This window comes from Dendrobates tinctorius, unplaced genomic scaffold, assembly GCF_039654945.1.
Source record: "Dendrobates tinctorius isolate UK_male_01 unplaced genomic scaffold, ASM3965494v1 ptg000162l, whole genome shotgun sequence".
Lineage (NCBI taxonomy): Eukaryota > Metazoa > Chordata > Amphibia > Anura > Dendrobatidae > Dendrobates > Dendrobates tinctorius.
The window spans coordinates 48,599,611-48,627,583 of NW_027361829.1; the positions used below are offsets into that span (position 1 = coordinate 48,599,611).

General features: G+C 41.2%; 1 protein-coding gene across 2 annotated transcripts in view; it reads left to right on the forward strand.

Moving 5' to 3' along the window:
• RALA (RAS like proto-oncogene A) overlaps positions 1-11,190 on the forward strand; it is a 74,074-nt gene extending 62,884 nt beyond the window's left edge. For both annotated transcript variants that reach the window (XM_073550011.1, XM_073550010.1), the window contains exons 2-5: positions 1,433-1,591; positions 5,602-5,810; positions 7,647-7,821; positions 10,489-11,190. In XM_073550011.1, coding sequence (XP_073406112.1) covers positions 1,478-1,591; positions 5,602-5,810; positions 7,647-7,821; positions 10,489-10,611 — 621 coding nt within the window. In that variant the 5' untranslated portion in view covers positions 1,433-1,477 and the 3' untranslated portion in view covers positions 10,612-11,190. The remainder of the gene's footprint in view (positions 1-1,432; positions 1,592-5,601; positions 5,811-7,646; positions 7,822-10,488) is intronic.
• The last annotated feature ends 16,783 nt before the right edge of the window (positions 11,191-27,973 follow it).

The following is a 27,973-nucleotide window of genomic DNA, read 5'->3' on the forward strand; positions in this document are numbered from 1 at the left end:
TGATTATGTTATCTGAAATTGGATTAATCCAGTAGCATTAGCACTTTAACTGTCTATCATTTGTACAGTCATCACGAGTGATTGTTAATAAGTACTCCCTGATAGATATATTGTGCTGGTCCAGCCAATACTACCACTGTACCTGTGTAATAAACTGCAGGAGGTCCACAAATGAGCCGGGTTCCTGGCGAAACAGTGGCAATTAGAATTCTCACCTGGTGACAAACTTAAAAAAAAAATATTTAGAAAATGGTGCTAGAATTGGTTTTCTCTTGTTTTTTCACATCCCTATAGGTCAGGGGTGGGCAAATAATTTTATGTACCAACAAATGGTACCATTAAAAAGTTCAACTTGTCCCACAGAAAACATGCCCTTGTAGGACTGTCGACTGAAAATTAATAGCTCTTGGAGCAATATTTAAACAAAAAGTAAAAGTATTTGGTATTATCGCTACGACGACCTATACTATCAAAACTAATACAACATTTGTTTATTTACATAAACTGATTTAATGGGAAAATATATTCATAACCATTCAAAAAACTGAAGTGATTTATTTGTCCTCAAATCTTACTAATGAAAGGTGCACAGACTTTACACAGTTCAGTTGCTGGAACAAAATAAAAATGTGTGTAAATTTATGTGAATGGAGCAAATTCAGCGGGCACAAAAATCTGCTGTTTTCATAATAGCAGGATTTTAAGAAATTTGTGCATACGCTTTGGATAATATCCACCGAGAAATTGACCAATGCTGCGTATTTGTTATCCATAACATGTCCATAGAGGACATGACTGCAGTGTGGGTCAAATGTGTGCGGCTTAATGACACAATTTTCCCATGATATCAGCAGCTGTATTGCCCTTTGGGAATGTTCCTAAAACTTTAGGGAAAATGTAATAAATTCACTACACTATCTCCATAATTGTAGAAATGTAACTTGTTACACCATATAAACAGAGCAAATAAAGGCAGATTTTTTTAAAATTACATCCTTTCCATTTCATAAGGTGTAATTGCTACATTTTTTAACACATATCTTTTAAAATGGCTCGTATAACCTGAAACCCACCCCCCAGGAAAAAAAAAATTACTCATTTCAGTATGTGGGATATCTGCAGTACCTGGTCCGCAGCCACTATAGCTTTGATGGCGCTTCTGTGTTCTGCCAGCATCCAAGAAATTTCATCCACTGCTGGTAACAGCTGATCGGCGGGGCTGCCGAGTGTAGCATCCCCACCGATCAGATAATGATGGCCTATCGTAAGGATAGGTCACCAATTAAAAAAGTAGTAGCCAGCCTCTTTGAGGACACAATGTAAAATCTCTTTTCAATATCTGAGACCTTACAATTGTCTGTGTCTATGGGCGGGTTACCCGTTCTTAAAAATACATGTCAGAATTAACATGTCTTTATTTTTTATTTTTTAGAAAATTGATTTTCTTTCAAGGTAAAAATTGAAAAATAACCCAAAGATGACTGCCAATAAGCCTAAGGGACAGAACTCTTTGGCATTGCATAAAGTCATCATGGTGGGAAGTGGTGGTGTGGGAAAATCTGCTCTAACTCTTCAGTTTATGTATGACGAGGTAAGTGTACACCTGCTCTGCACTTTTAATTTGTGGCATGAAGACTTAGAGCTTCTGTATACTGTAGTTTCACCAAACTGGTCATCTGCCAAGAACCCTGATGAGTATTATGTAAGTGTTTAGGGATTGCTTCTAGAGAATCAGTGAGCAGGATTTTTCACACCCCAAATTATTTATATGCACATGTAGCCCCTTCAAAGACAAATCCACCAATACCTTTAGATGACCAGTCTGTTCCTCTATTATTTAGAGATCTGCATTTGAATTAATATGCAAATGAGGCTGTACATCAGAAGCCTCTATCATTCCAGCTCTATTCCCTGCCCAGTGTTGCCTGCTCCTGTTAAACGACGCCTCCTTTTCCTGAAGTCATACAGCATAGAGACAGTCCAGTCAAGTAGGAGGCAGCACTGGTTAGGGAATAGAGCTGGAGTGACAGAGGTTTTTGATCTGCAGCCTCATTTTCATATCAATTCAAATTCTGATTTCTCTAACACTGGATCAGACAGGCCATGTAAGGGTATGTACACACGGTGCGGATTCTACTGCAGTTCCGCAGCGTTTCTGCAGCAGCGGGTCCGCAGCAGATTCTGCTGCGTTGTTCAGTACCTTTATTTCCTAAGAAAATTAAAAACCGCTATGCACATGGTACAGATTTTTCCGCGCGGTTTTGCTGCGGTTTACAATCCGCAGCATGTCAATTGTTTGCAGAAACGCTGCAGTTTTACACCTCATCCATTATGAGGTGTAAAACCGCAGATAAACCGCAGGACTTTTGTCCTGCGGATTTACCTGCGGTTTTCTCTCCAAAATCTGCACACCAAAAAAACTACGTGTGCACATAGCCTAAAGATATTGCTGGACTTTCCTTTGAAAGAGCTACATGCTCATAAAAACGTTTTTTGAGGGTGAAATCGTGCTGAGAGATAAACATCTACATAAAAGTTATTATTCCAAGATCTGATTAAAATTAACTTTTGTTCTTGGGAATACCCCTTTAAGTCATTAACTTTGGCGATATCAGGTGCAGGGATATGCTAGAGAAACCAGATATACACTGGCTTGCGAAAGTATTCACCCCCTTGACATTTTCCATGTTTTGCTACCTTACAACCTGGTGTTTCACTGTTTCTTTTTGTTTTTGTTTATTTTTGTTTTTTTGAGGGTTCACATCAGTTTATGTAAAGAATATGCATGCATACAACTGTCAACATTTTGTTTTCTTTTTATTCTGAAGCAAACAACAAATAATAAAACTTCAGTGTGCATAACTATTCACCCCCCTAAAATCAGTCAGAGCCTCCTTTTGCAGCAATTACAGCTGCAGGTCTCTTTGGATTAGTCTGAGTCTTCCACATCTTTCCACTGGGATATATGCCCATTCCTTAAGCCAGAACTGCTCCGGCTCCTTCAAGTTAAATTATTTTCTCTGGTGAACAGCAGTCTTCAAGTTTGACCGCAGATTCTCAATAGGATTAAGGTCTGAACTTTGACTAGACCACTCCAAAACATTCACACTTTTCCTCTTAAAACACTTAAGTGTTGTTTTAGCAGTATGCTTTGGGTCATAGTCTTGTTGGAAGGTGAACCGCCATCCCAGTCTCAAATCACTGACAGTGACAGACTGAAACAGGTTTTGCTCAAAAATATTCATGTATTTTTCACCTTCCATCTTCCCTTCAACTTGGACCATTTTTCCTGTCCCTGCTGCCGAAAATCATCCCCACAGCATGATGCTGCCACCACCATGTTTCACTGTAGGGATGGTGTCTTTGGGGTGATAAACTATTTTGGCTTAGCACCAGACATAGCGTTTATCTTAGTGTCAAAAGTTCAATTTTGGTCTCATCTGACCACAGCACCTTCCTACATTAATGTGGGGAGTCTCCCTTATGTCTTTTGGCAAACTCAAAATGAGCCTTATAATTTTTGTTTTAGTAAAGACTTTTTTTTTTTTTTTTTTCTGCCCATTCTTCCATAAAGGCCACCTGTATGGAGTTTACAATTTTTTGTGGTAGTATGAACAAGATACTCTAATCTCTGCTTGGGAACTCTTCAGCTCCTTCAGGGTTACCTTTGGTCTTGTACTGCCTCTATGATGCCCTACTTGCCTGATCTGAGAGTTTTAGTGGGCGACTCTCTTGATAGGTTTGTTGTGGTACCATGTTCTTTCCATTTGATAATCAATTTGATGGTGCTCGGGGGATCATCAGAGATTGGGATATTTTTTTTTTTTATAACCCAATCCTGATTTGTCCCTGACTTGTTTCAAGATCTCCTTGGTGTTCATGGTGGTGTTTTGTTAGTGTTGCCTCTTGCCTAATGGTGTTGCAGCCAATACTGACAGATCATTTGGCACTCATATTGCATATAGGAGGACTTACACCATACTATCATTAAGCATGTGACTTAATTACTTGTGCTAGAATTTTTTTGGGGAGCTTCATAGCAAAAAAAGTGAATACACATGATAATTTTTAGCTATTTGATCCCATAAATTTAATTTATGCATATTTTTCTCTTTTCACTAGATTAGACTATTTAGTGTGGATGCATCACACACAAATCGGATTACAAAAATATTTAAACACCGGTTGTAATGCAAAAAGTAAATAGGTGGGGGAGTGTGAATACTTTTGTCAGACACTGTATAGTGCTTTATAAACTTTCATCACCAAGGTTTATTATGTGATGTGTGCTTTTCTTGCAAATTCTGGTGTTTACAAGGATCTTCTTTTTAGACTGAGTTCACACGTGGCGTTTTTTTCGCGTTTCCGCGGCAGTTTTAACCGCGCGATTTTGCCGCGAAAACGCGAAAAATAAGCATCCCATGCATTCCTATGGGATTCCGCAATGCTGTGCTAATGCTGCGGTTTTTACCGCGGCGGAATCGCTTCGCGGTAAAAACCACAGCATGCTCATTATTTTGCGGAATCGCGGCGATCCCGCACCCATAGGAATGCATTGTTCCGCTTATTTCCCGCATGTGGATGTGCACACCATGCGGAAAGTAAGCAGAACAATTGCGGATGGTACCCATGGTCCGGAGGAGAGAAGACTGTCCTCCGGGCTTTGGGTACCATATCCCTGTAAAAAAAAGAATTTAAAATAAAAAATATTGTTATTCTTACCCTCCGACGTCCCGCGCAGGCTTCCCGCTTCTCTTCACGCTCCCGTTCCCAGTAGTCCTTTGCGAAAATGCCCGCGATGGCGTCCGATCTCGCGGGATCGCGAAGTCTCGCGGTAATTCGCGCAACGTCATCGCGAATTACCGCGAGACGTCGCGTTCCCGCGAGAACTGACGTCATCGCGGGCATTTTCGCAAAGGACTACTGGGAACGGATGCGCGGGACGTCGGAAGGTAAGAATAACACCATTTTTTATTTTTTTTTTTACATTCTATCTTTTACTACTGATGCTGCATAGGCGGCCTCAGTAGTAAAAAGGTGGTCACACTCGTCAAACACTATGTTTGACGAGTGTGACCAATCTGTCAATCAGTTCTCCAAGCGATGCTATAGATCGCTTGGAGAACGCTAGCATTTTGCAAGCTAAATACGCTTGCAAAATGCTAGTTTTTCCGCGGGAATATCGCGGGAATTTAAAATGCAATTTTCCCGCGGACTGGAATTCCGGAATTCTCGCGGTAATTTCCGCGAGAGTTCCGGTACGTGTGGACTTAGCCTTATACTTAAGGCCTGTTTCACACTTCCGTTTTTTCAAATCCGTCAAAATCCGTTGGTTTCCGTAAAAAAACGGATCCGCCATTTTTTGCAGGATCCGTTTTTTTTGTCCCATAGACTTCCATTAGCGGTTACCGCGGATCCGTCAAAAAAACGGATCCGTTTTTTAAAAACGGATCCGTTTGCATCAGTTTCCGTCAAAAAAACGGAAACGGATCCGTTTGGCGGACACAAAAACGGAAGTATGAAACAGGCCTTAGTGGCAGCAGAGGTAATAACTTTACTAGTTATATCTAATTTTCATTATTTTTTTTTTTTTTTTTAAAGTTTGTAGAAGACTATGAACCAACCAAAGCAGATAGCTACCGCAAGAAAGTTGTGCTGGATGGAGTAGAGGTCCAGATCGACATCTTGGACACCGCTGGCCAGGAGGACTATGCAGCAATCAGAGACAATTACTTCCGAAGCGGTGAGGGTTTCCTCTGTGTCTTTTCCATCACAGAACAAGAATCTTTTGCTGCTACTGCAGATTTCAGGTGAGCACGCACCATGTCTTATCCCAAATACTTCAGACATAACAATTCTGTTCATTAATTTTTGTTTCTCTTGAACATATGGCAATTTATTTGTCACATTTCATTAAGATACAAACTGACGACAAGACACATCTTCTTCCAGCCATGTAAATAATCCCTTCTTGCAAACAGCTGTTCACTCCAGTGAGATCAGTATGTCATCCAGATTCCTAGGAAACTGCTAAATAAAAATCATTGCTACCAAGATTGCATGTAAAAAAGGAGCTGTCCTTGCCTTCACATGCAAGACCAGCATGCCCTCTACTTGAAGGAAATGCTCGAAACTAAATGTCCATTCCCCCACACACACACTCCAGAAACATACTGTACTGATAACTCAATCGACTTCCTACGAAATTTGCCATGTGGTTATAGGAGATAAACAAGATAAAGGTAAAGCTCTCAGGACCCTCCCAGCCAGAGCGTTGCTGAAGAGAACACCTCCCGTTCTGCCTGACACCATGCCAGTTGCTAATTACTATAAATATGTTGCCCACATAGGTCTGATGAAGATTGCGGTTGCCTTTTTTGCTGCGATCAGTTGCTTGTAGTTTCGTTCTCACAATAAAATTCTGCAGTGAATGCCAAGAAATGTTGAGTAAATTTAGGTGTGTGGAATAACTGCAAACATGATCTAGAAACTTAACGTTACAGAACATTATTACCATGTTTTGCATGTCCCGCTAAATAATGAAAGCTTAGTAGTATTTGAGGTGAAACAAAAAGATTTCAAAGAGTCTTTGTTCCTTTACGGAGAATTGTGATTATATCAATATTGCTTCATGTTTCACTTCATGCTCATGGCCCTGTACTATTGGGGGAAAATGTTATACCTTTGTAAGAGGGGAATCTGTTACAACATACCAACAATACCAATGAACCACCAATGATGGTCACAGTTTATATGGTAACAGCCTGTATGCATTGGGTGAAAGGGCAGATTGTCATTTACAGGTCGTGCTGTGAGCAAGGAGATGGATTGGTGGTTGTTTATGTTTCATGTGGTTGGGGCCTGTATTCTGGGAGAAGGATGGGGCTGAGAGTTCTTTATCGTTCATGTGGCAAGCGCCTTTGTGATGGGGGTGGATTTGCTGAAGCACGTGGTGCTTACCGTTGTGGTGAGAGCCTGTTTGCTGTTAGGGATTTGGAGGGCAGTGGTTACATGACATGGGCCTGTATGCTGAGGCATGGAGTGGGTGTTGGTTACAAAAGGCCCTGTGTGGTATCTGTATTAAGGAGTATATGTCCTCTATTCTGATGTGCGGGCTGTATCTATTTTTGGGCTCGGTAAAGGAAATCTTATGTACCATTTGTAAGTCAAATGTCGTTTGTTTTCGGCATGACTTGTATAAATGAGTGGGGCATGAGTAAAATAATTTAGCACGGTGCATTAGATGGGCTGCGATTTCTTCCCGACTTCTGAGCACAAGCTATGACACTGTGTCCGATCCATCACACAACAGACACTATTCGTCCTCCACGACCCCATTAACCTATAATTGGATTCACCACTTTCAATCATTCTGTTGAGAAAAATAGCTTAACGTGCTACGTTATTCTAATCAAATCTGAAGTAACTGTTAACAGAGGCTGCGAACATGGCAGTGGGTGCACAGCCTTATATTCTCATCATTTATAGCAGTGCATTATTGGGGCACTTTGCTTGAATGAGTTGAGTAAAAATTATTTGAAATGACCAATTGTAAATAAATAGTTTAGATACCACATGAGTGAGTACATGAGTGATTTATAGTGGAATCAATACAGATATCTCAATATAAGTGTAAACTTGTTTAGGGAACAGATACTACGTGTGAAGGAAGATGAGAATGTCCCTTTCCTTCTTGTCGGGAACAAATCAGATCTGGAAGATAAGAGGCAGGTTTCAGTAGAAGAGGCGAAGAGCAGAGCTGATCAATGGAATGTTAATTATGTCGAGACCTCAGCAAAGACGCGGGCCAATGTCGACAAGGTACATTAAAGAGGAGTCCGATTCTTTATTGTGGGTTATTTTATTTCCTCGTGTCTTTATTATGCTTACTTATGTAGTGCTAACATATTCCTTTTTAAAAGCACACAAAAATCTCTATTCCCACTGGATTAGAGGTGATTACCCATAAAACTGTAATCTTACCACTGCCTAGAATTGAAAGGGAACCTATCACCACATTTGACATCTAAACTATTAATATGGGCATACAGGCTATAGACTGCTGAAAATAGTCCTACCTGTGTGTTTCATATCAGACATGTTCTTGAGAAATCCTCTTTTATCACTTAATATAAATTACCTCTTCCTGGCACTGGGGAGGACGCTGCATGAAAGATAACTCTGCCTCCAGAGCTTATTATAAATGAAGGGGGAGTTACCAGTGTGATGTGTAATGGCCGCTCTCCTGATCTCACAGCAGAGCTGTGTGTGATTACACCTGACACATCTGCAGGTTCCTCTCAGCTTCAGCTTACATATTACATGCAGACAGTGGTGTAATATTGTTGCAATATAGCAGAGCTGAGAGAAGCAAAAAATGTGTTTGCAAATTTCATTTCTCCTGTTTAGTGTTGGTTACTTGTCTCAAACTGGTAACTTTCCTTTGTGTAAAACAAGCTCAGGAGGCAGAGTTATCTTTCAGGCAGCGTCCTCCCTAGAGCCGGGAAGAGGTAATTTATATAAAGTGCTAAAAGATGATTTCTCAACAACACATCAGATATGAGACATACAGGGAGGACTGTTTTCAGCAGTCTATAACCTACACTCACTGGCCACTTTATTAGGTACACCTGTCCAACTGTGTGTTAAGACTTAATTTCTAATCAGCCAATCACATGGCGGCAACTCAGTGCATTTAGGCATGTAGACATGGTCAAGACAATCTCCTGCAGTTCAAACCGAGCATCAGTATGGGGAAGAAAGGTGATTTGAGTGCCTTTGAACGTGGCATGATTGTTGGTGCCAGAAGGGCTGGTCTGAGAATTTCAGAAACTGCTGATCTACTGGGATTTTCACGCACAACCATCTCTAGGGTTTACAGAGAATGGTCCGAAAAAGAAAAAAAATCCAGTGAGCGGCAGTTCTGTGGCCGGAAATGCCATGTTGATGCCAGAGGTCAGAGGAGAATGGGCAGACTGGTTCGAGCTGATAGAAAGGCAACAGTGACTCAAATTGCCACCCGTTACAACCAAGGTAGGCAGAAGAGCATCTCTGAACGCACAGTGCGTCGAACTTTGAGGCAGATGGGCTACAGCAGCAGAAGACCACACTGGGTACCACTCCTCTCAGCTAAGAACAGGAAACTGAGGCTACAATTTGCACAAGCTCATCGAAATTGGACAGTAGAAGATTGGAAAAACGTTGCCTGGTCTGATGAGTCTCGATTTCTGCTGCGACATTCGGATGGTAGGGTCAGAATTTGGCGTAAACAACATGAAAGCATGGATCCATCCTGCCTTGTATCAACGGTTCAGGCTGGTGGTGGTGGTGTCATGGTGTGGGGAATTTTTTCTGGGCACTCTTTGGGCCCCTTGGTACCAATTGAGCATCGTTGCAACGCCACAGCCTACCTGAGTATTGTTGCTGACCATGTCCATCCCTTTATGACCACAATGTACCCAACATCTGATGGCTACTTTCAGCAGGATAATGCGCCATGTCATAAAGCTCGAATCATCTCAGATTGGTTTCTTGAACATGACAATGAGTTTACTGTACTCAAATGGCCTCCTCAGTCACCAGATCTCAATCCAATAGAGCATCTTTGGGATGTGGTGGAACGGGAGATTCGCATCAGGGATGTGCAGCCGACAAATCTGCGCCAACTGTGTGATGCCATCATGTCAATATGGTCCAAAATCTCTGAGGAATGCTTCCAGCACCTTGTTGAATCTCTGCCACGAAGAATTGAGGCAGTTCTGAAGGCAAAAGGGGGTCCAACCCCTTACTAGCATGGTGTACCTAATAAAGTGGCCAGTGAGTGTATATGCCCATATTAATACAGAGAGCTGAACATTTCTTGAACTTGAGCACACATGTATTTTAATGTGTACTAAACAAGGGATAGAAGATTTTTCCTGGTTGGGAAGTCGAGTTCATAATAATTTGTTCTGTAAATTGTCCCCTATGTGTCTTTATTATTGAGTTTAATGCATGTTATACAAAGTTGTTAAAGTGGTTTTCAGGTTTTTAAAAAACAAACCGTGCTTTCTGTACTTTAGCTGGGTGGAGCCCTGAGTCTCCACCGCTGCTCCCGTTTCTGTTACTGTCTGCATCACATCAACAGCGTTGCAGGCAGTAAATGAGTTCAGCAGATCGTTTCGTCAACTCCAGCAGAGCCGCTGAGCTCAGTTACTGGCTGCAATGCTGTCAGCATGACGTCAGCGCTGCACACAATAATAGACGTCGGAACAGCAGTGGAGACTCAATGAGGAGCGTGACTAAGGTGTTTTTTTTTATTTTTGGTTTTTTGTTTGTTTTTTTTTCTGATGCAAAGTGTACCTGGGGGAAAAGAGGTTTTCTAAAATAGGAAACCATTTGAGAATGTTATTGCTAAAGGCATAACAACGTGCTATTATTTCATCTCGCTTTTTACATTTATTTTTCATTTTCCATGTTCCTTTGTAAAGTTCATTTATATTATTGCAGGTCTTCTTTGATTTGATGCGAGAAATTCGTGCCCGAAAGATGGAAGACAGTAAAGAGAAAAATGGCAAGAAGAAAAGAAAAAGTTTAGCTAAGAGGATAAGGGAAAGATGCTGCATTTTATAATGAAAGCACTGTTGAGTCCTCTTTTTTTTTTCCACCCTTTCTTTTATTGATAAGAACCATTACCCGTTGGCATGCCCCTCGCATCTCAGCTGAGCGGCTGTGCTTGTCCGTACAAAGACACTACAATATACCCTAAGCATCTGGGCACTGCTTTGGAAAGACATTCAACTCCACTGACAAGAAAAGGGAAAAAGAAGAGAAATTACCTCTTCGATATCTGGAAACTGAATTCCTCCAAATATGTTTTATTTGAATATGTACTGTGTTTCTGAATGTACTCATTGTGCGAGACCACTTACCATAAGGCTAGTTTTACACTAGCGTTTCCTGGAGCTGCGCACCGCCGCGCGTCCTCCAGTCAGCTCCGCCTATGGGCACATGACGCTGCATGCGAACTGCGTACCCTATCTTTAGCATTGGGTACGCAGGCCGTGCGCAGGTATGCATTTTCTGGCGCATGCGTCCTTTTGACGGTGCGAACGATCGCACCAAGATGCAACACTGTGCGTTTGGCGCAGGTCGGCGCACACGTCAAAAGGACGCACGGCCTGCGTACCCAAAGCTAAAGATAGGGTACGCAGATCGCATGCAGCGTCATGCGCCCATAGGCGGAGCTGACCGGAGGAGGTGTGTCCGTGGGTGGAGCTTCACGGCGGCCATGTGCAGCTCCAGAAAACGCTAGTGTGAAACTAGCCTAAGCCCTGCGGTTAGCAGCCATTCTGATAACTGTACAAGGTTCAGCAACGCGCTGTAGCAAACTTGGCTCAAACATCAGAATGACAGATACTTTATGGGTACCCAGGCCATTCAGCCACTGTCATATTCTCAACTACTCTGTAGCTCTGAATATGCCTTAAAGTAGACCTGTCACATTAAAGGTGCTGTTCTCAGGCACACATGTAGCATTCAAATTTAGTAAAGTCAACTACTGTAAGAACTGGTAGGTTGGGAATGGCTTCAGATCACTAAATCGCTGCATCCATCTGGAAATACAGTTTCAGGTCATTAAAGTAAAAATGCAGATACCCTTTTGAGACTTAGGTACTGAGTTACAGAATCCATTCAGCTTAAAATGGCTAATTTAATCAACTTATTATTGAGAGCATTCAGCTCTTGTGCCTAACATGCATTTAGTCAGCATTTCATAGATACACGGCTCTCAACAAGTAACCATATGTAGTTTTTAACCTGAGGACACCATCCCGTGGTCATAAACTTCTGTTTATTTTAAAAGGAATCTGTTACCAGATGTCCTAGATCTAAGCTTCTCCCACCATCGTTTGTGTTGCTTAATTAGGATCCTGACGATCCGTTCACGTGCATAAATGACATCACGCACCGCTCTCTGATGGGCTAGTATGGACCCACCTCTGACCCTGCTTATTGAGCCCCTCTGTATTTGATTGGTAGGCTGGGTGAGCAGGCTCCTAGCAGCACTGAGCTTGGTTCGTACTCGCACATTGGCGCTGGTTACCAGGAAGAGATTTACTAGCGGAAGTATATATAAAGTTAATTTCTGCAGGTATGCAGGGCTGTAATCCCAATGGATTGTTAGGATCCTAAATAAGCAACATAGGTACTCGTAGCAGCTTAGATCAAAGAAACATGTTGACAAGTTCACTTTGGAGGAAATATAAATATTTTTACATTTGGAGTATTTCCTAATGCCATTGTAATCACATTTGTGCTTATATCAGTTAAAATGCTAGATTATAGGTTTATATGGGAAATTGCTATGGTTTAGTTAGTTGAGAAAGAATAATTTATCCAGCTATCTGTTCGTTCAGCTGGCCATAGCAACTGTCTACTATGGATGTAATAAAATACACCTGGGGTGCATGAGCAGTCAAATATACAGCACTTTGAATGTAATCACTGGTGAACAATACAAATGAGGGTAAAACTTTAGACCATCAGTATGTGAAATCAGGCAATGAATTATCGACTTGGCTGATATAACACTAAAATTGGTATCACGTGCAGCTTTTTGTGGCAAAAACACTGTGGGTCAGATGTTGGCTGGACGTCCAGAGAAAAATGCCTAGCAAATATCAATATACAGTACCGGTGTTGAAAAGTTTGGTCACCTGTGTATGAAATGGTGTTCCTTGTTCTTATTGCAATGTGCACATGGCAGAGTCAGACTGAAGGCAGCACGACTACGAAACAACAAGAGCTACATCAGGTTGTCTCCTAGAATGGCTTTCCAACAGTATTGAAGGTGTTCCCGGCTGCTTTGCCTTCCTCTGTGTCCAACCCATGTTAATTTTTGTTTAGGTTTGGTGGTTGGGTGCAGGCCATGTCATCTGACACAGCACTCCATGCCTTTCCTTCTTGGTCACATAGTCGTTACATAGCCTGGAGGTGTGTTTTTAAATGATTTTCCTGTTGTAATACAAATGATAGTCTCGTAAGTGCAAACCATTTGGCATGTCTTTGCACAATTCTTTGTTAGCCATTCTAGGTAAATATGCCTTGAATTTTAAATATATTACCATTAGTGTCACCAGCAAAGCACCGCTAAGGGTATGTGCACACGGTGCGGATTTTGCTGCGGTTCTGCAGCGTTTCTGCACCTGCGGGTCCGCAGCAGATTCTGCTGCGTTGTACAGTACCTTTATTTCCTATGGAAATAAAAAAAAAGCTGTGCACATGCTGCGGTTTTTTCCGCGGTTTACAAACCGCAGCATGTCAATTGTTTGGTACAGAAACGCTGCAGTTTTACACCTCATCCATTATGAGGTGTAAAACCGCAGGGCAAAACCGCAGATAAACCGCAGGACTTTTTACCTGAGGATTTACCTGTGGTTTTCTCTACAAATTCCGCACACCCAAAAAACTGCGTGTGCACATAGCCTAAGCCATCACACCCGAACTTCCATCCTTCAATGTGAGCGCCACAAATTTAGATATCATCCACTCTCGATTTTCTTTGTCTCCGCAAAGACTTTGTGACTGGTACCAAAAGTCTGAAGGTTTGACTCATTAGACCACATAATAAATTTCCACTGATGTAATGTCCAGTTCTTGTGTTGCTTGGCCCAAGCAAGTCTCTTCTTGTTTGTGGCTTCTTTGCAGCAATTCCACCATAAAGGCCTTCTTCTTATAGTCTCCTCAGGACACTTAATGTTGAGGTGTAGCTGTTACTTGATGTATGCACATCATTTATGAGGGCTATTCCTCTGCAGCAGACGAAATTCTTGGTCTTCCTTCCTGGGGAGGACATCTTGAGGGCCAGTTTTATCATAGCAATTGATGTTTTTTATGACTGCATTTGAGAATACCTTCAAGGACCTGGCATTTTTCCAAATAGACTGACTATCTGGGTTGATGCATCTTGTGGTTGTTGTGTAATCTTTAATTTCAGTTTTGAGTTAATGATATGCTCGTGCTCCAGGGTGGCCTGTGGGGAGTCTTCATGTGGGGCTCTGATTAGGTATTCATTAGTGTGGCTTCTGACGAGTCACTGATCCCTCAGTGACCTGCCCCCGAGTTTACATAATAAATATTATATGTATTAAAAAAAAAAATCAATCCCCTGCTGCAGCATGATTGCATATGGACTGTCTATTTAATTATTGTTTTTGATGGTATACATTAATTTAAAAAGAAAAACAAAATCAGTCTGAATATGGCGCAGTCCGCACCTGCACAGAAGCAGCTATCCGATCCGATAGCTGCTGCAGAGGTGCCATCTTAGTTTAGACATTTTTTTTTCTCTAGCAAGATGGCGCAACCTGCGCAGTAGCAGCTATTGGATAGCCAATAGCTGCTACTGCGCAGGCGCGGCTGGTGCCATTTTCAGACTGATTTATTTTTTAAATTAATGTATACCATCAAAAACAATAATTAAATACACAATCCAGATGCAATCATGCTGCAGCACAGGCACCACCACCTGCCTGCAGAAGGTGATTTTTTTTTTTACATATACAATATTCATTATGTAAACTAGGGGGCAGGGGGAAGCCATACTGATTAATACGTAAGCAGAGCACCACATAACGTCCCCCCCCCCCCCCCACAGGCCGCCCTGGAGCACGGGCATATCATTAACTCAAAACTGAAAATAAAGATTAAACAACCACAAGACGGATTTCATCAACCAAGGTATCATTTTAATCCATATAACAATGCCGACCTGACACTGTCTGTAGGTTACTGTGCACAATCCCGTTGACAGGTTTCCTTTAAAGTAATGAAGAACTGTCATTTCACTCTACTAAGTTGAGTGGTTCTTGCCATAGTCTGTCTTAGAACAGTTTTGGATTGGAGCTCAACACAATCATTGTTTCTGCAAAACACGTCTGATGGCCTCAAGTACATTATGAAGACTGTTTATACCAAAAATGACCTCTTAACGAGACATACCTGTTAATTCATTTCTGATGAAGAAGCTTGAGAGATTGCCAAGAGGTTGTAAAGTTGTTTTCAGAGTAATAGGGAGATACTTTGAGGAATCCAATGTTTAATACATATTCTTGTTTGTTTCACAAGTGTTTCTTTACTAATTGATCCTTCGCGATTTTGCTGCCTTCTGGCTAAATCTATAATGTGCACATTCCAATAAGAATGAGGAAAACCATATGAATGAGAAACAGATGTGTCCAAACTTTTGACTGGTACTGTGTATACATGATTTTTGCTTTTATTTATACACTTTTGGTGATTTGGGGTCCCTAACGTTTTTTTCCAAATACAGCAACTCTTGTTTGTTAGCGTGTATTTTTGCATAGGCATCTCTATAGGAAGAAAATACTTGTATGTATTAGGAAAGAGCACGCAAAATGCCTCAAGACAGGAATTTTTTTTTTTGCTTTCTTTTCCAAGCCAGAAACAAAACAAGCTGTAGAAAAACTTGGTGAAGGAAGTGATGACAAGTTGATTCTACATGTCCTTGCAAGCTTCACAAAGACTAACCAAATAGGGTTAGAGTCAGGTAATACAGGTTTTTGAAAACCGCTCAGAATAGTCAGAATAACAAAAGAACCAAGTTTACCATAGTGGAAAGTTTTCAAAATAATTTTTGCTGTGTGGATGGGTGTACCTAATATTCACATTTCCTACTTGCATTTAAAAGCAGGTAGGTCAAAATGGCAAAGTGTGGAGGTAATATCATTATATAGAATAACGCTACTGGTAAGCAAATTCCTTTTTGTTGTATTATATTTTTTCTTAGTACAATTTTTTTTCTTTAAACTAAACTCTCCAACCTCACTACTACTCCACCACTATTTTATTACGTCTATGATAGGTAGCAAAAGCCTTGATGCTTATCTTCTTTGTAGTATTGACTGTGTCCCTGTGTCAGCATTGTGCTCAATATCCACCACAGATTGTTCTCACATCTCATTTTTTGGGAATGATATTCTTTCCATGTTTGATTTGCATAGTTTTGCAGTGATTTGTCCCTCTTGGTATATTTTAAATGCAGGTATAATATTTTTGTGTACTTCACTCAACTTGGGGAAATTAAGATAGTATGTCGCCTTTACTTTCAGGAGATTGAGTTTTGCTGATAATTTTTCATAACGTGTTGATAAGCAAAGAAATGCTGAATACATTGAAGCATAAAATCCTTCCAATGCTCAACTGTATATAAATAGTAATTTGATTGTTCATCACATAACAATATATCCAGGAAACATTACATGTGATTTGGAGGTAACTAAAGAACTCTTCATTTACTTACTGTGATTGTTTCTTTGTTGTAATCTAAGGTTTCTTACCACTACTGCTTTGCTTTAGGCTGGGGCTACACAGAAGCAGCAATATGATTTTACTAGATCTATGGGATACACTCCATGGCTGATTTTTTTTTTTTTTCATTGTAATGGGCCTTGCCTACTAGAACATATAGGAATACTCTGCGTCTCACTTTATCTGTATAGTCAGTCTTAAAGCGGGATTACACAGCAATTGTAGCCATGACATTTGTTTGACCAGTGTTCGCTAGGTGTCACTGCTACATTACAGTGCAATACAAGTGAATGGAATTGCATTGCCTCTCCAAGGCTACTGCACCCAGGACAAGCAAGTCACAAGAAGTGTAACCAGTGGCATTTTTTTGACACTGGCTAGTTGCACCTACCCACAGGATCGCGATCCCATTCTCTTGTATCGTGCTGCAATGTAACAGTGACACCTGGCACACTATGGTCGCGCGACAGGTGTCGTGGCCAAAGTCGCAGTTTAGCAACAGCCAAAAGTGCTCTTGATGCCTGCACACAGTAATGGCAATCATTTGGCTTGGTAGACCATTATTCATGAAACTGTATCCTGTGAGTTCAGCTGGAATAAGTGCCTCATGCATGTAATCCCTGAAGTGATGTAGGTAGATATTTCTCAGTACCAGTCAATTAAGCTGCTTTCTCATGACTACCTTTTCGGCACACAAAATATCTGCCTTTCCCGTGTGTAGGCACTGAGTTCACTGCTTTGCAGCTGTTATATTGGATCCTGTGGTATGAAGCTACATGTTTCTGTAAACAATAGGCTGATTCCACTGCCCAGTTTTATATTTTTGCCATGGAGCCATTTCAACTCAAATAAAGTTCATTTTTGTAATTATGTGGTGGGTTGTATATGTTCTTTACTAACAAACACTGTATGGTCACTTTATTTCAGACACTCTGCTAGTCGTGCATTGGATATCTTTTGACCTTAAGAATAGAGATGAGCGAATATGTTCGGTAAACGATCACCAAACATAAATGTTGCACGAATATGGTACATTCGGATTCGTGATCAGTGTAACAAGCATTTTTCTTAAAATCGGAAAAAGTCGGTAACATTCGGTAAAAGATAGAATAAAAGCCGGCAAATCATGTGCCGCGTTAAGTAAAATCACAGCGTGACAGGTTAGAATAGAATAGATATACACACATAGAATATAGAATATGTATGTGTATATATATATATATATATATATATATATATATATATATATATATATATATATATATATATAATGTCGGTGACATAGGGGTGTGTGTGTGTGTGTATGTATGTGTGTGTGTGTGTATATGTGTGTATATATATATATATATATATATATATATATATATATATATATATATATATATATATATATACACACAGTGCCTACAAGTAGTATTCAACCCCCTGCAGATTTAGCAGGTTTACACATTCGGAATTAACTTGGCATTGTGACATTTGGACTGTAGATCAGCCTGGAAGTGTGAAATGCACTGCAGCAAAAAAGAATGTTATTTCTTTGTTTAATTTTTTTTAAATTGTGAAAAGTTTATTCAGAGGGTCATTTATTATTCAACCCCTCAAACCACCAGAATTCTGTTTGGTTCCCCTAAAGTATTAAGAAGTATTTCAGGCACAAATAACAATGAGCTTCACATGTTTGGATTAATTATCTCTTTTTCCAGCCTTTTCTGACTATTTAAGACCCTCCCCAAACTTGTGAACAGCACTCATATATGGTCAACATGGGAAAGACAAAGGAGCATTCCAAGGCCATCAGAGACAAGATCGTGGAGGGTCACAAGGCTGGCAAGGGGTACAAAACCCTTTCCAAGGAGTTGGGCCTACCTGTCTCCACTGTTGGGAGCATCATCCGGAAGTGGAAGGCTTATGGAACTACTGTTAGCCTTCCACGGCCTGGACAGCCTTTGAAAGTTTCCTCCCGTGCCGAGGCCAGGCTTGTCCGAAGAGGCCAGGCTAACCCAAGGACAACAAGGAAGGAGCTCCGGGAAGATCTCATGGCAGTGGGGACATTGGTTTCAGTCAATACCATAAGTAACGTACTCCACCGCAATGGTCTCCATTCCAGACGAGCCCGTAAGGTACCTTTACTTTCAAAGCGTCATGTCAAGGCTCGTCTACAGTTTGCTCATGATCACTTGGAGGACTCTGAGACAGACTGGTTCAAGGTTCTCTGGTCTGATGAGACCAAGATCGAGATCTTTGGTGCCAACCACACACGTGACGTTTGGAGACTGGATGGCACTGCATACGACCCCAAGAATACCATCCCTACAGTCAAGCATGGTGGTGGCAGCATCATGCTGTGGGGCTGTTTCTCAGCCAAGGGGCCTGGCCATCTGGTCCGCATCCATGGGAAGATGGATAGCACGGCCTACCTGGAGATTTTGGCCAAGAACCTCCGCTCCTCCATCAAGGATCTTAAGATGGGTCGTCATTTCATCTTCCAACAAGACAACGACCCAAAGCACACAGCCAAGAAAACCAAGGCCTGGTTCAAGAGGCAAAAAATCAAGGTGTTGGAGTGGCCTAGTCAGTCTCCTGACCTTAACCCAATTGAAAACTTGTGGAAGGAGCTCAAGATTAAAGTCCACATGAGACACCCAAAGAACCTAGATAACTTGGAGAAGATCTGCATGGAGGAGTGGGCCAAGATAACTCCAGAGACCTGTGCCGGCCTGATCAGGTCTTATAAAAGACGATTATTAGCTGTAATTGCAAACAAGGGTTATTCCACAAAATATTCAACCTAGGGGTTGAATAATAATTGACCCAAACTTTTATGTTTAAAATTTATTAAAATTTAACTGAGCAACATAACTTTTTGGTTTGTAAGATTTATGCATCTGTTAATAAATCCTGCTCTTGTGTGAAGTTTGAAGGCTCTAACTTATTTGCATCTTATCAAACCTGCTAAATCTGCAGGGGGTTGAATACTACTTGTAGGCACTGTATATATACATACACTACCGTTCAAAAGTTTAGGGTGACTCAGAAATTTCCTTATTTTTTAAAGAAAAGCAGTTTTTTCCAATGAAGATAACATTAAATTATTCAGAAATACACTCTATACATTGTTAATATGGTAAATGACTATTCTAGCTGCAAACGTCTGGTTTGTAATGCAGTATCTTCATAGGTGTATAGAGGCCCATTTCCAACAACTATCACTCCAGTGTTTTTATGGTACTTTGTGTTTGCTGTGTAAGAAGGCTAATGGATGGTTAGAATACCTTTGAAAACCCTTGTGCAAGTATGTTAGTACAGCTGAAAACAGTTTGGCTGATTAGAGAAGCTTTACACCTGACCTTCCTTTGAGCTAGTTGAAAATCTGGAGCATTACATTTGTTGGTCACATTAAACTCTCAAAATGGCCAGAAAAAAATAACTTTCATGTGAAACTCGACAGTCTATTGCTCTTAGAAATGAGGGCTATTCCATGCGAGAAATTGCCAAGAAACTGAAGATTTCCTACAGCGGTGTGTTCTACTCCCTTCAGAGGAGAGCGCAAACAGGCTCTAACCAAAGTAGAAAGAGAAGTGGAGGCCCTGCTGCACAACTGAGCAACAAGACAAGTACACTAGTCTGCAGTTTGAGAAATCAATGCCTCACAGGTCCTCAAATGGCAGCTTCATTAAATAGTACACGCAAAACGCAAGTGTCAACATCTACAGTGAAGAGGCGACTCCGGGATACTGGCCTTCAGGGTAGAGTGGCAAAGAAAAAGCCATATCTGAGACTGGCTAATAAAAGGAAAACATTAATATGGGCAACAGAACACAGACATTGGGTAGAGGAAGATTGGAAAAAAAGTGTTATGGACAGATGAATCTAAGTTTGAGGTGTTTGTATCACACAGAAGAACATTTGTGAGATGCAGAACAACTGAAAAGATGCTGGAAGAGTGCCTGATGCCATCTGTCCAGCATGGTGGAGGTAATGTGATGGTTTGGGATTGCTTTGGTGCTGGTAAAGTGGGAGATTTGTACAAGGCAAAAGATTTTGAATAAGGAAGGCTATCACTCCATTTTGCAATGCCATGCCATACCCTGTGGACAGGGCTTGATTGGAGCCAATTTCATACTACAACAGGACAATGTCTCAAAGCACACCTCCAAATTATGCAAGAACTATTCAAGGAAGAAGCAGGCAGCTGGTATTCTATCTGTAATGGAATGGCCAGCGCAGTCACCAGATCTCAACCCCATTGAGCTGTCTTGGGAGCATCTTGACCATATGGTACGCAAAAAGTGCCCATCAAGCCAAACCATCTTGTGGGAGGGACTTCTGGAATCATGGGGTGAAATATCTCCAGACTACCTCAGCAAATTAACTGCTAGAATGCCAAAGGTCTGCAATGCTGTAAGGGAGCATTCCTTGACGAAAGCAAAGCTTGAAGGAGAAAATAATTATTTCAAATAAAAATCTTTTTTTCGAACCTTGTCAATGTCTGAACTAGATTTTAAATTCATTTGGCAACTCATTTGATTAATAAAGGTATAAGTTTTCATGGAAAACACAAAATTACAAAATTGGGTGACCCCAAACTTTTGAACGGTAGTGTGTGTGTGTGTGTGTGTGTGTGTGTGTGTGTGTATATATATATATATATATATATGTATGTATGTGTGTATATATATATATATATATATATATATATATATATATAATATACACCTGTCTGTGTGTGTGTATGTATATATATATCTCGAGTATAAGCCGACCCGAGTTTATGCCGAGATCACTAATTTTGCCACAAAAAACTGGGAAAATTTATTGACTCGATTATAAGCCTAGGGTGGAAAATGCAGCACCTACTGGTAAATTTCAAAAATAAAATTAGATACTAATAAAAGTAAAATTAATTGAGATATCTGTAGGTTAAAAGTTTTTGAATATCCATATTGAATCAGGAGCCCCATATATTGCTCCATAAAGTTCATGATGGGCCCCATGTAATGCTGCACAAAGGTTAATAATGGCCCCATAAGATGCTCCATATAAAAATATGCCCCATATAATGCTGCATTAACCCCTTTACCCCCAAGGGTGGTTTGCACGTTCATGACCGGGCCAATTTATACAATTCTGACCACTGTCCCTTTATGAGGTAATAACACTGAAACGCTTCCATGGATCCCACTGATTCTGACATTGTTTTCTCGAGACATATTGTACATCATGTTAGTGTTAAAATTTCATTCAAATAACTTGCGTTTAATTGTGAAAAAACGGAAATTTGGCGAAAATTTCACAATTTTCCAACTTTGAATTTTTATGCCCTTAAATCAGAGATATGGCACACAAAAACCTTAAGTAACATTTCACATGTTTAGTTTGCATCAGCACAATTTTGGAACCAAAATTTTTTTTTGTTAGGAAGTTATAAGGGTTAAAAGTTGACCAGCGATTTCTCATTTTTGCAACACCATTTTATTTTTACGGACCACATCACATTTGAAGTTACTTTGAGGGGTCTATATGATAGAGAATACCCAAAAGTGACAGCATTCTAAAAACTGCACCCCTCAAGGTGCTCAAAACCACATTCAAGAAGTTTATTAATCCTTCAGGTGCTTCACAGGAATTTTTTTGAATGTTTAAAAAAAAAAATGAACATTAAACTTTATTCACAAAAAAAATACTTCAGGTCCAATTTTTTTTTATTTTACCAAGGGTAACAGGAGAAATTGGACTGCAAAAGTTATTGTGCAATTTGTCCTGAGTATGCTGATACCTGATATGTTGGGGGGAACCACTGTTTCGGCGTATGGCAGAGCTCAGAAGGGAAGGAGTGCCGTTTGACTTTTTCAATGCAAAATTGAAAAAGTACAATTAAAAAATCTTTTTTCCACAAAAATGATCTTTTCACCCTCATTTTTTATTTTGCCAAGGGTAATAGGACCCTAAAAGTTATTGTGCAATTTGTCCTGAGTGCACTGATACCCCACATGTGGGGGTAAACCACTATTTGGGAGCATGGCAGAGCTCGGAAGGGAAGCGGCGCCATTTGACTTTTTTGTCTGGAATTGGGATTGGATGCCATGCCGCATTTGGAAAACCCATGATGTGCATAAACAGTGGAAACCCCCCACAAATGACACCATTTTGGAAACTAGACCCCCCAAGGAACTTATCTAGATGTGTGGTGAGCGCTTTGAACCCCCAAGGGCTTCACAGAAGTTTATAACGCCCGGGCGTGAAAATAAAAAAATCATATTTTTTCCACAAACATGATCTTTTGGTCCCCAATTTTTTTATTTTCCCAAGGGTATCAGGAGAAGTTGGACCCCAAAAGTTGTTCAATTTGTCTTGAGTATGCTGATACCCCATATGTGGTAGAAAACTACTTTATGGGCACACGTCGGGGCTTGGAAGGGAAGTAGTGACGTTTTGGAATGCAGACTTTGATGGAATAGTCTGCGGGTGTAATGTTGCCTTTGGAGACCCCCTGATGTACCTAAAGAGTGGAAACCCCCCACAAGTGACCCCATTTTGGAAACTAGACCCCCCACGGAACTTGTCTAGATGTGTGGTGAGCAATTTGAACCCCCAAGTGCGTCACAGAAGTTTATAACGCCCAGGCTTGACCAAAAAAAAAATTTCCACAAAAATGATATTTTTGCCCCCAATTTTTTATTTTCCTAAGGGTAACAGGAGAAATTGGACCCCAAAAGTTGTTTTGCAATTTGTTCTGAGTAGGCTGATACCCCATATGTGGGGGTAAAACACTGTTTGGGCGCATGGCAGAGCTTGGAAGGGAAGGAGCACCATTTGACTTTTTCAACGCAGAATTGGCTGGAATTGAGATCAGACGCCATGTTGTGTTTGGAGAACACCTGATGTGCCCAAACAGTGGAAACCCCCCAATTCTAACTCCAACCGTAACCCCAACACACCCCTAACCCTAATGGGAAAATGGAAATAGTTTTTTAATTTTATTATTTATCCCTAACTAAGGGGGTGATAAAGGGGGATATGATTTACTATTTATGGCGAGTTTTTATGTTTGGCAGCTGTCACACGCTAAAAGATGCTTTTTATTGTAAAAATAGTTTTTGCATCACCACATTTTGAGAGCTATAATTTTTCCATATTTTGACCCACCGAGTCATGTGAGGCCTTATTTTTTGCGGGATGAGTTTTTTGCTTTGCTTTTTATTTTTTAAGGGGTTCGCTAAAGGGGTTAACTAATGGGACAGTTTTATAGGGCGGGTTCTTACGGACGCGGCGATACTAAATATGTGTACTTCTATAGTTTTGGGTTTTTTTATTTCCAAAAAATGAATTTATTAGGGAATTTTTTGTTAATTAGCGTTTTTTATAAATTATTTTTACTTTTGTTTTTTTTTTTTTAACTTTATTACATTGTCCCAGGGGGGACATCACTGTCATGTGAGATCGCTGTTCTGACACATCACTGTTCGCTGTGACAGATCAGCGATCTCACACAGGCACTGCACAAGCCTTCCTCATGCCTGCGCTATGCAGGCAGTGAGGAAGCTGGTTCCCTGCAGGTCCCCGGAGGTCCCCGCCGCCATATTGGATCCGGGTCTCAGGGAAGCACAGAGGGAGCTCCCTCCCCGTCAATGCTTCCCTAAACCCCCGGTACACTGCGATCGTGTTTGATCACAGTGTGCCAGGGGTTAACGTTCCGGGGGCAGTCCGTGACCGCCCCTGACATAATGCCAGGTGTCAGCTGTGATAATCAGCAGACACCCGGCCGCGATCAGTGGCGCTCACCCCTATGACGTACTATCCCGTCCTTGGGAATTAAGTCCCAGGGCACATGGATGGGATAGTACGTCATGTCAGAAAGGGGTTAAAGGTTAATGATGGCCCCATAAGATGCCCCATATGCTGCTCCATAAAGGTTGATTGCCCCATAAGATGCTCCATAGAATAATATGCTCCATATGCTTCCCAATAAAGGTTGATGGCCCCATAAGATGCTCCACAGAATAATATGCCCCATATGCTGCTCCATAAAGGTTGATGGCCCCATATGATGCTCCATAGAATAATATGCTCCATATGCTGCTCCATAAAGGTTGATGGCCCCATAAGATGCTCCATAGAATAATATGCCCCATATGCTGCTCCATAAAGGTTGATGGCCCCATAAGATAATCCATAGGATAATATGCCCCATATGCTGCTCCATAAAGGTTGATGGCCCCACAAGATGCTCCATAGAATAATATGCCCCATATGCTGCTGCGATTAAAAAAAAAAAAAAGATGCTCACCTCTCATCGCTGGGGGCCAGGTGCCGGTGTCCTGAGCAGGCAGGGACACTGGCGAGCTATGGGGTCCAGTTGCCAGTGTCGTCACTGGCTCAGGCCCGCCGGCACTTGCGATATTCACCTGTCCCCGTTCCACCGCCGCACGCCGTTAAGGTAATATTGCTTCTTATCTTATGTATTTACTCCTAAAGATGGGACTTACATTTAAACACTGAAAAATGATGAATAATACTAAAAATTCTTATTATGGTCCGATGCCCTTATCAATGATGATTAAAACCGCGCTTTCCCAGACTTAAGATGGCGCCTTCACATTAGTGCGCATACGCGATGCGCGCGGCCTTTTCGCCGCCTTCTTGAAGGGCTCTTAACCTGGGGCAGTCTGGGTAATGATGTCAGAGGGTGTTTTCCCCTCCTGACTGCTCCAGTTGAGACCAGACATGACGTGGAGGTGGGGCTCCAGTGCGACGCTCATGTGCTGACACAGATGTTATTAATAAGGGATCCCTAGATAACGACAGGGCATTACACTATTAGGTACAGCTCCTGGAAGGAGCTCATGCAAAACGAGCATTGGGGCTGCGCATACATGGTCCCTGACTGGATACTATGGGTAAGGGCAATTTTTGCCATTTTCTATGTCACTTACTGACTTTCTTAAAGTGATATACACCTTATTTTTTTACTTTATATGTACTGACCAATTATTGCTGGCCTGACTGTTTATGACTTTCATTATTTTTTCTTGGAATCAGTCATATAGTTGACTGAATGAAATAGTATTTACTAGCAAGCAGGCCAGCATATAAATTTGCTCAGTCTGGCACTTTATTCTTTTTCTAAACTTAATGCCATAGTTGCTCATCCATCCTTTGAAATTGAGGTGGACCTAGCGCGATACACCTGTGCAAGTCACTTCTCAACTTTGTCTTTAAATTGATTGCTACCTTTATTGTTTGTCGATTTTTATATGTAACTTGAATAAACTTGTGTATTTTTTTTCGGTATTTTTGTGCTCTATATTCTCTGTTGGTGGGTTGATATTAATAGCCTAGTAAGGGGCCATGGATACTGCCCTCCAGAGCTAAAAACATCAGCTCTCAGCCACCTCAGAGAAGGCACATCCATCTCTAAGATGCACCAATTCTGGCACTTAGCCTCAGTTTTCCCACTTGCCCTGTAGTTGGGGGGGTTGATGTCACCTTTGTATTGTCAGATCACATCAAGCCCCGAGGTTAGTAATGGAGAGGTGTCAATAAGACACCCCCATTACTAACCCCATAGTCACATTGTATAAAAACATAGACACCCTGAAAAAAGACCTTTAATTGAAAGACTCCTTTAATAATCTTAATTAAACCATACTTACGACCACGCATATTCCCTCATTGCAAAAGAGGTAAAAAATCAATATTCCTCACCTTTCCGCAGAGATGCTTTTAATCCATTTGTCCCACGATGGGTATAGCTCTTCTACATCTAGGTGGCAGGTTGCATGATGTGATCATCCAGCCTGTCATCCAGTAGACACTCTCACAGTGATCTGTGAAGACACTGAGCTTGAACTGTGGTGACCACATCACTGACTTTCCCACAATACTGAGGTCACCGCAGTTCAGCCTCGCAGGGAACGCAGCCTCAGTGACCGGAGGTCACCTCGATGACATCACTGCCAGTCACTGAGGCTGCGCTCGCAGCAGCTCATGCACCAGTGGCTCTCAGCCTGGACGGTTGCATCTTGGCACCATCCAGGTCGAAAACTATTAATCCCCCAGACATGGATTACGGAGTGGGACAGAATGACAGACAGGTTTGGGATATTGTTTTTTTATCTTAGTTTTATTACAGGAGAACGAGGGCTTCGGTGGAGTTAGACGTTAGGTGAGTATAACTGTATGTTATTTTTAAATAAAATGGAAAACTGTGTTTAGTTTTATTTAATAATAATATTTATTTTTATATAGCGCAAACACATTCTGCAGCGCTTTACAGTTTGCACACATTATCATTACTGTCCCCGATGGGGCCCACAATCTAAATTCCCTATCAGTATGTCTTTTATTTCTAAAAATGGACTTTATTCTGGCTGTGTCTTTATTTACCACGTAACTATAGGATTAGCAATGGAGAGGTATAGACACCTCTCCATTACTAAGCCGTGGGCTTGCTGTCACCTGACAATACAAAGTGACATCAACCCCACAAATATAAACGTCACTTGCTACCGCTACAGGGCAAGTGGAAAGAGCCAGGCAAAGTGCCAGAATTGGCGCATCTAATAGATGTGCCTTTTCTGGGTGGCTGCGGGCTGATATTTTTTGGTTGGGGGCAATATCCATGGCCCCTTACCAGCCTGAGAATACCAGCCCCCAACTGTGAGCTTTAGCAAGACTGGTTGTCAAAAATGGGACCGCATACCATTTTTTTAAAATTATTTATTTAAATAATTAAAAAATACGGCATGGGGACCCCTCTATTCTTGATAAACATCCTTGCTGAAGCTGACAGTTGAGGATTGCAGCTGTGAGTTTTACCTGGCTGGTTATCAAAAATACAGGGAACCCACGCAGGTTTTTTTTATTATTTATTTACAGCATAGGAGCGGCTGATGAATACTCCCATCTGCCGCTCCTGCTCTGACTGTTATTAGCGGCAGCAGGTGTCAGCTGATTGGAGCAGTAGTCCCATCAGCTGACACCAGTGACCGGAGGTAAACTTTATACCTCTGATTACAGCTGAGCACACAGCATGGGAAACCCTGGCTTTTGTGTTGTGTATGTTCGGCTATATTCGACGATTAAATTGAAAATTTGGCGATCGTGAACCGAACTAACTATTGAAATATTCGCTCATCTCTAGTTACTACTATTTACTAACTCCTATTATTCCCCCCACAGACACGTTGATCCTCCCATCCCTATTTGAGTCTCTGATACACCACTCCCAAACTGTTCGGTCCAATAATCAACTTGACGGCCCTTAGGTATTTTCTAATACCTCAGCGCCCCCTTAGTAATTGACACATATTCCCTTAAAATGTTTATCCCCCGGGGTTCCAAAATACCAGCTCCTCTTATTGCTATTTCTTAATCACAACAGGAGAGCCCACATCCTCTTCCTTAGATACCCCATACCACAGATGAGCTATATTTGAAGTCTCCACGTTCCCACCATTTTACATATCCGTGTCTACGATAAGATAACCACAGTACTTTACATTTTAGAGGAGACTTGTACAGACAAAAGACATTACAGCATAAAAATAATCACATAAATCAGTCAGATACCAAGAGGAATGAAGGCCTTGCTCGCAAGATTACAATCTATGAGGAAATAGGGGAGACACGATAGGTGGATGGTAACAATTGCTTTCATTGC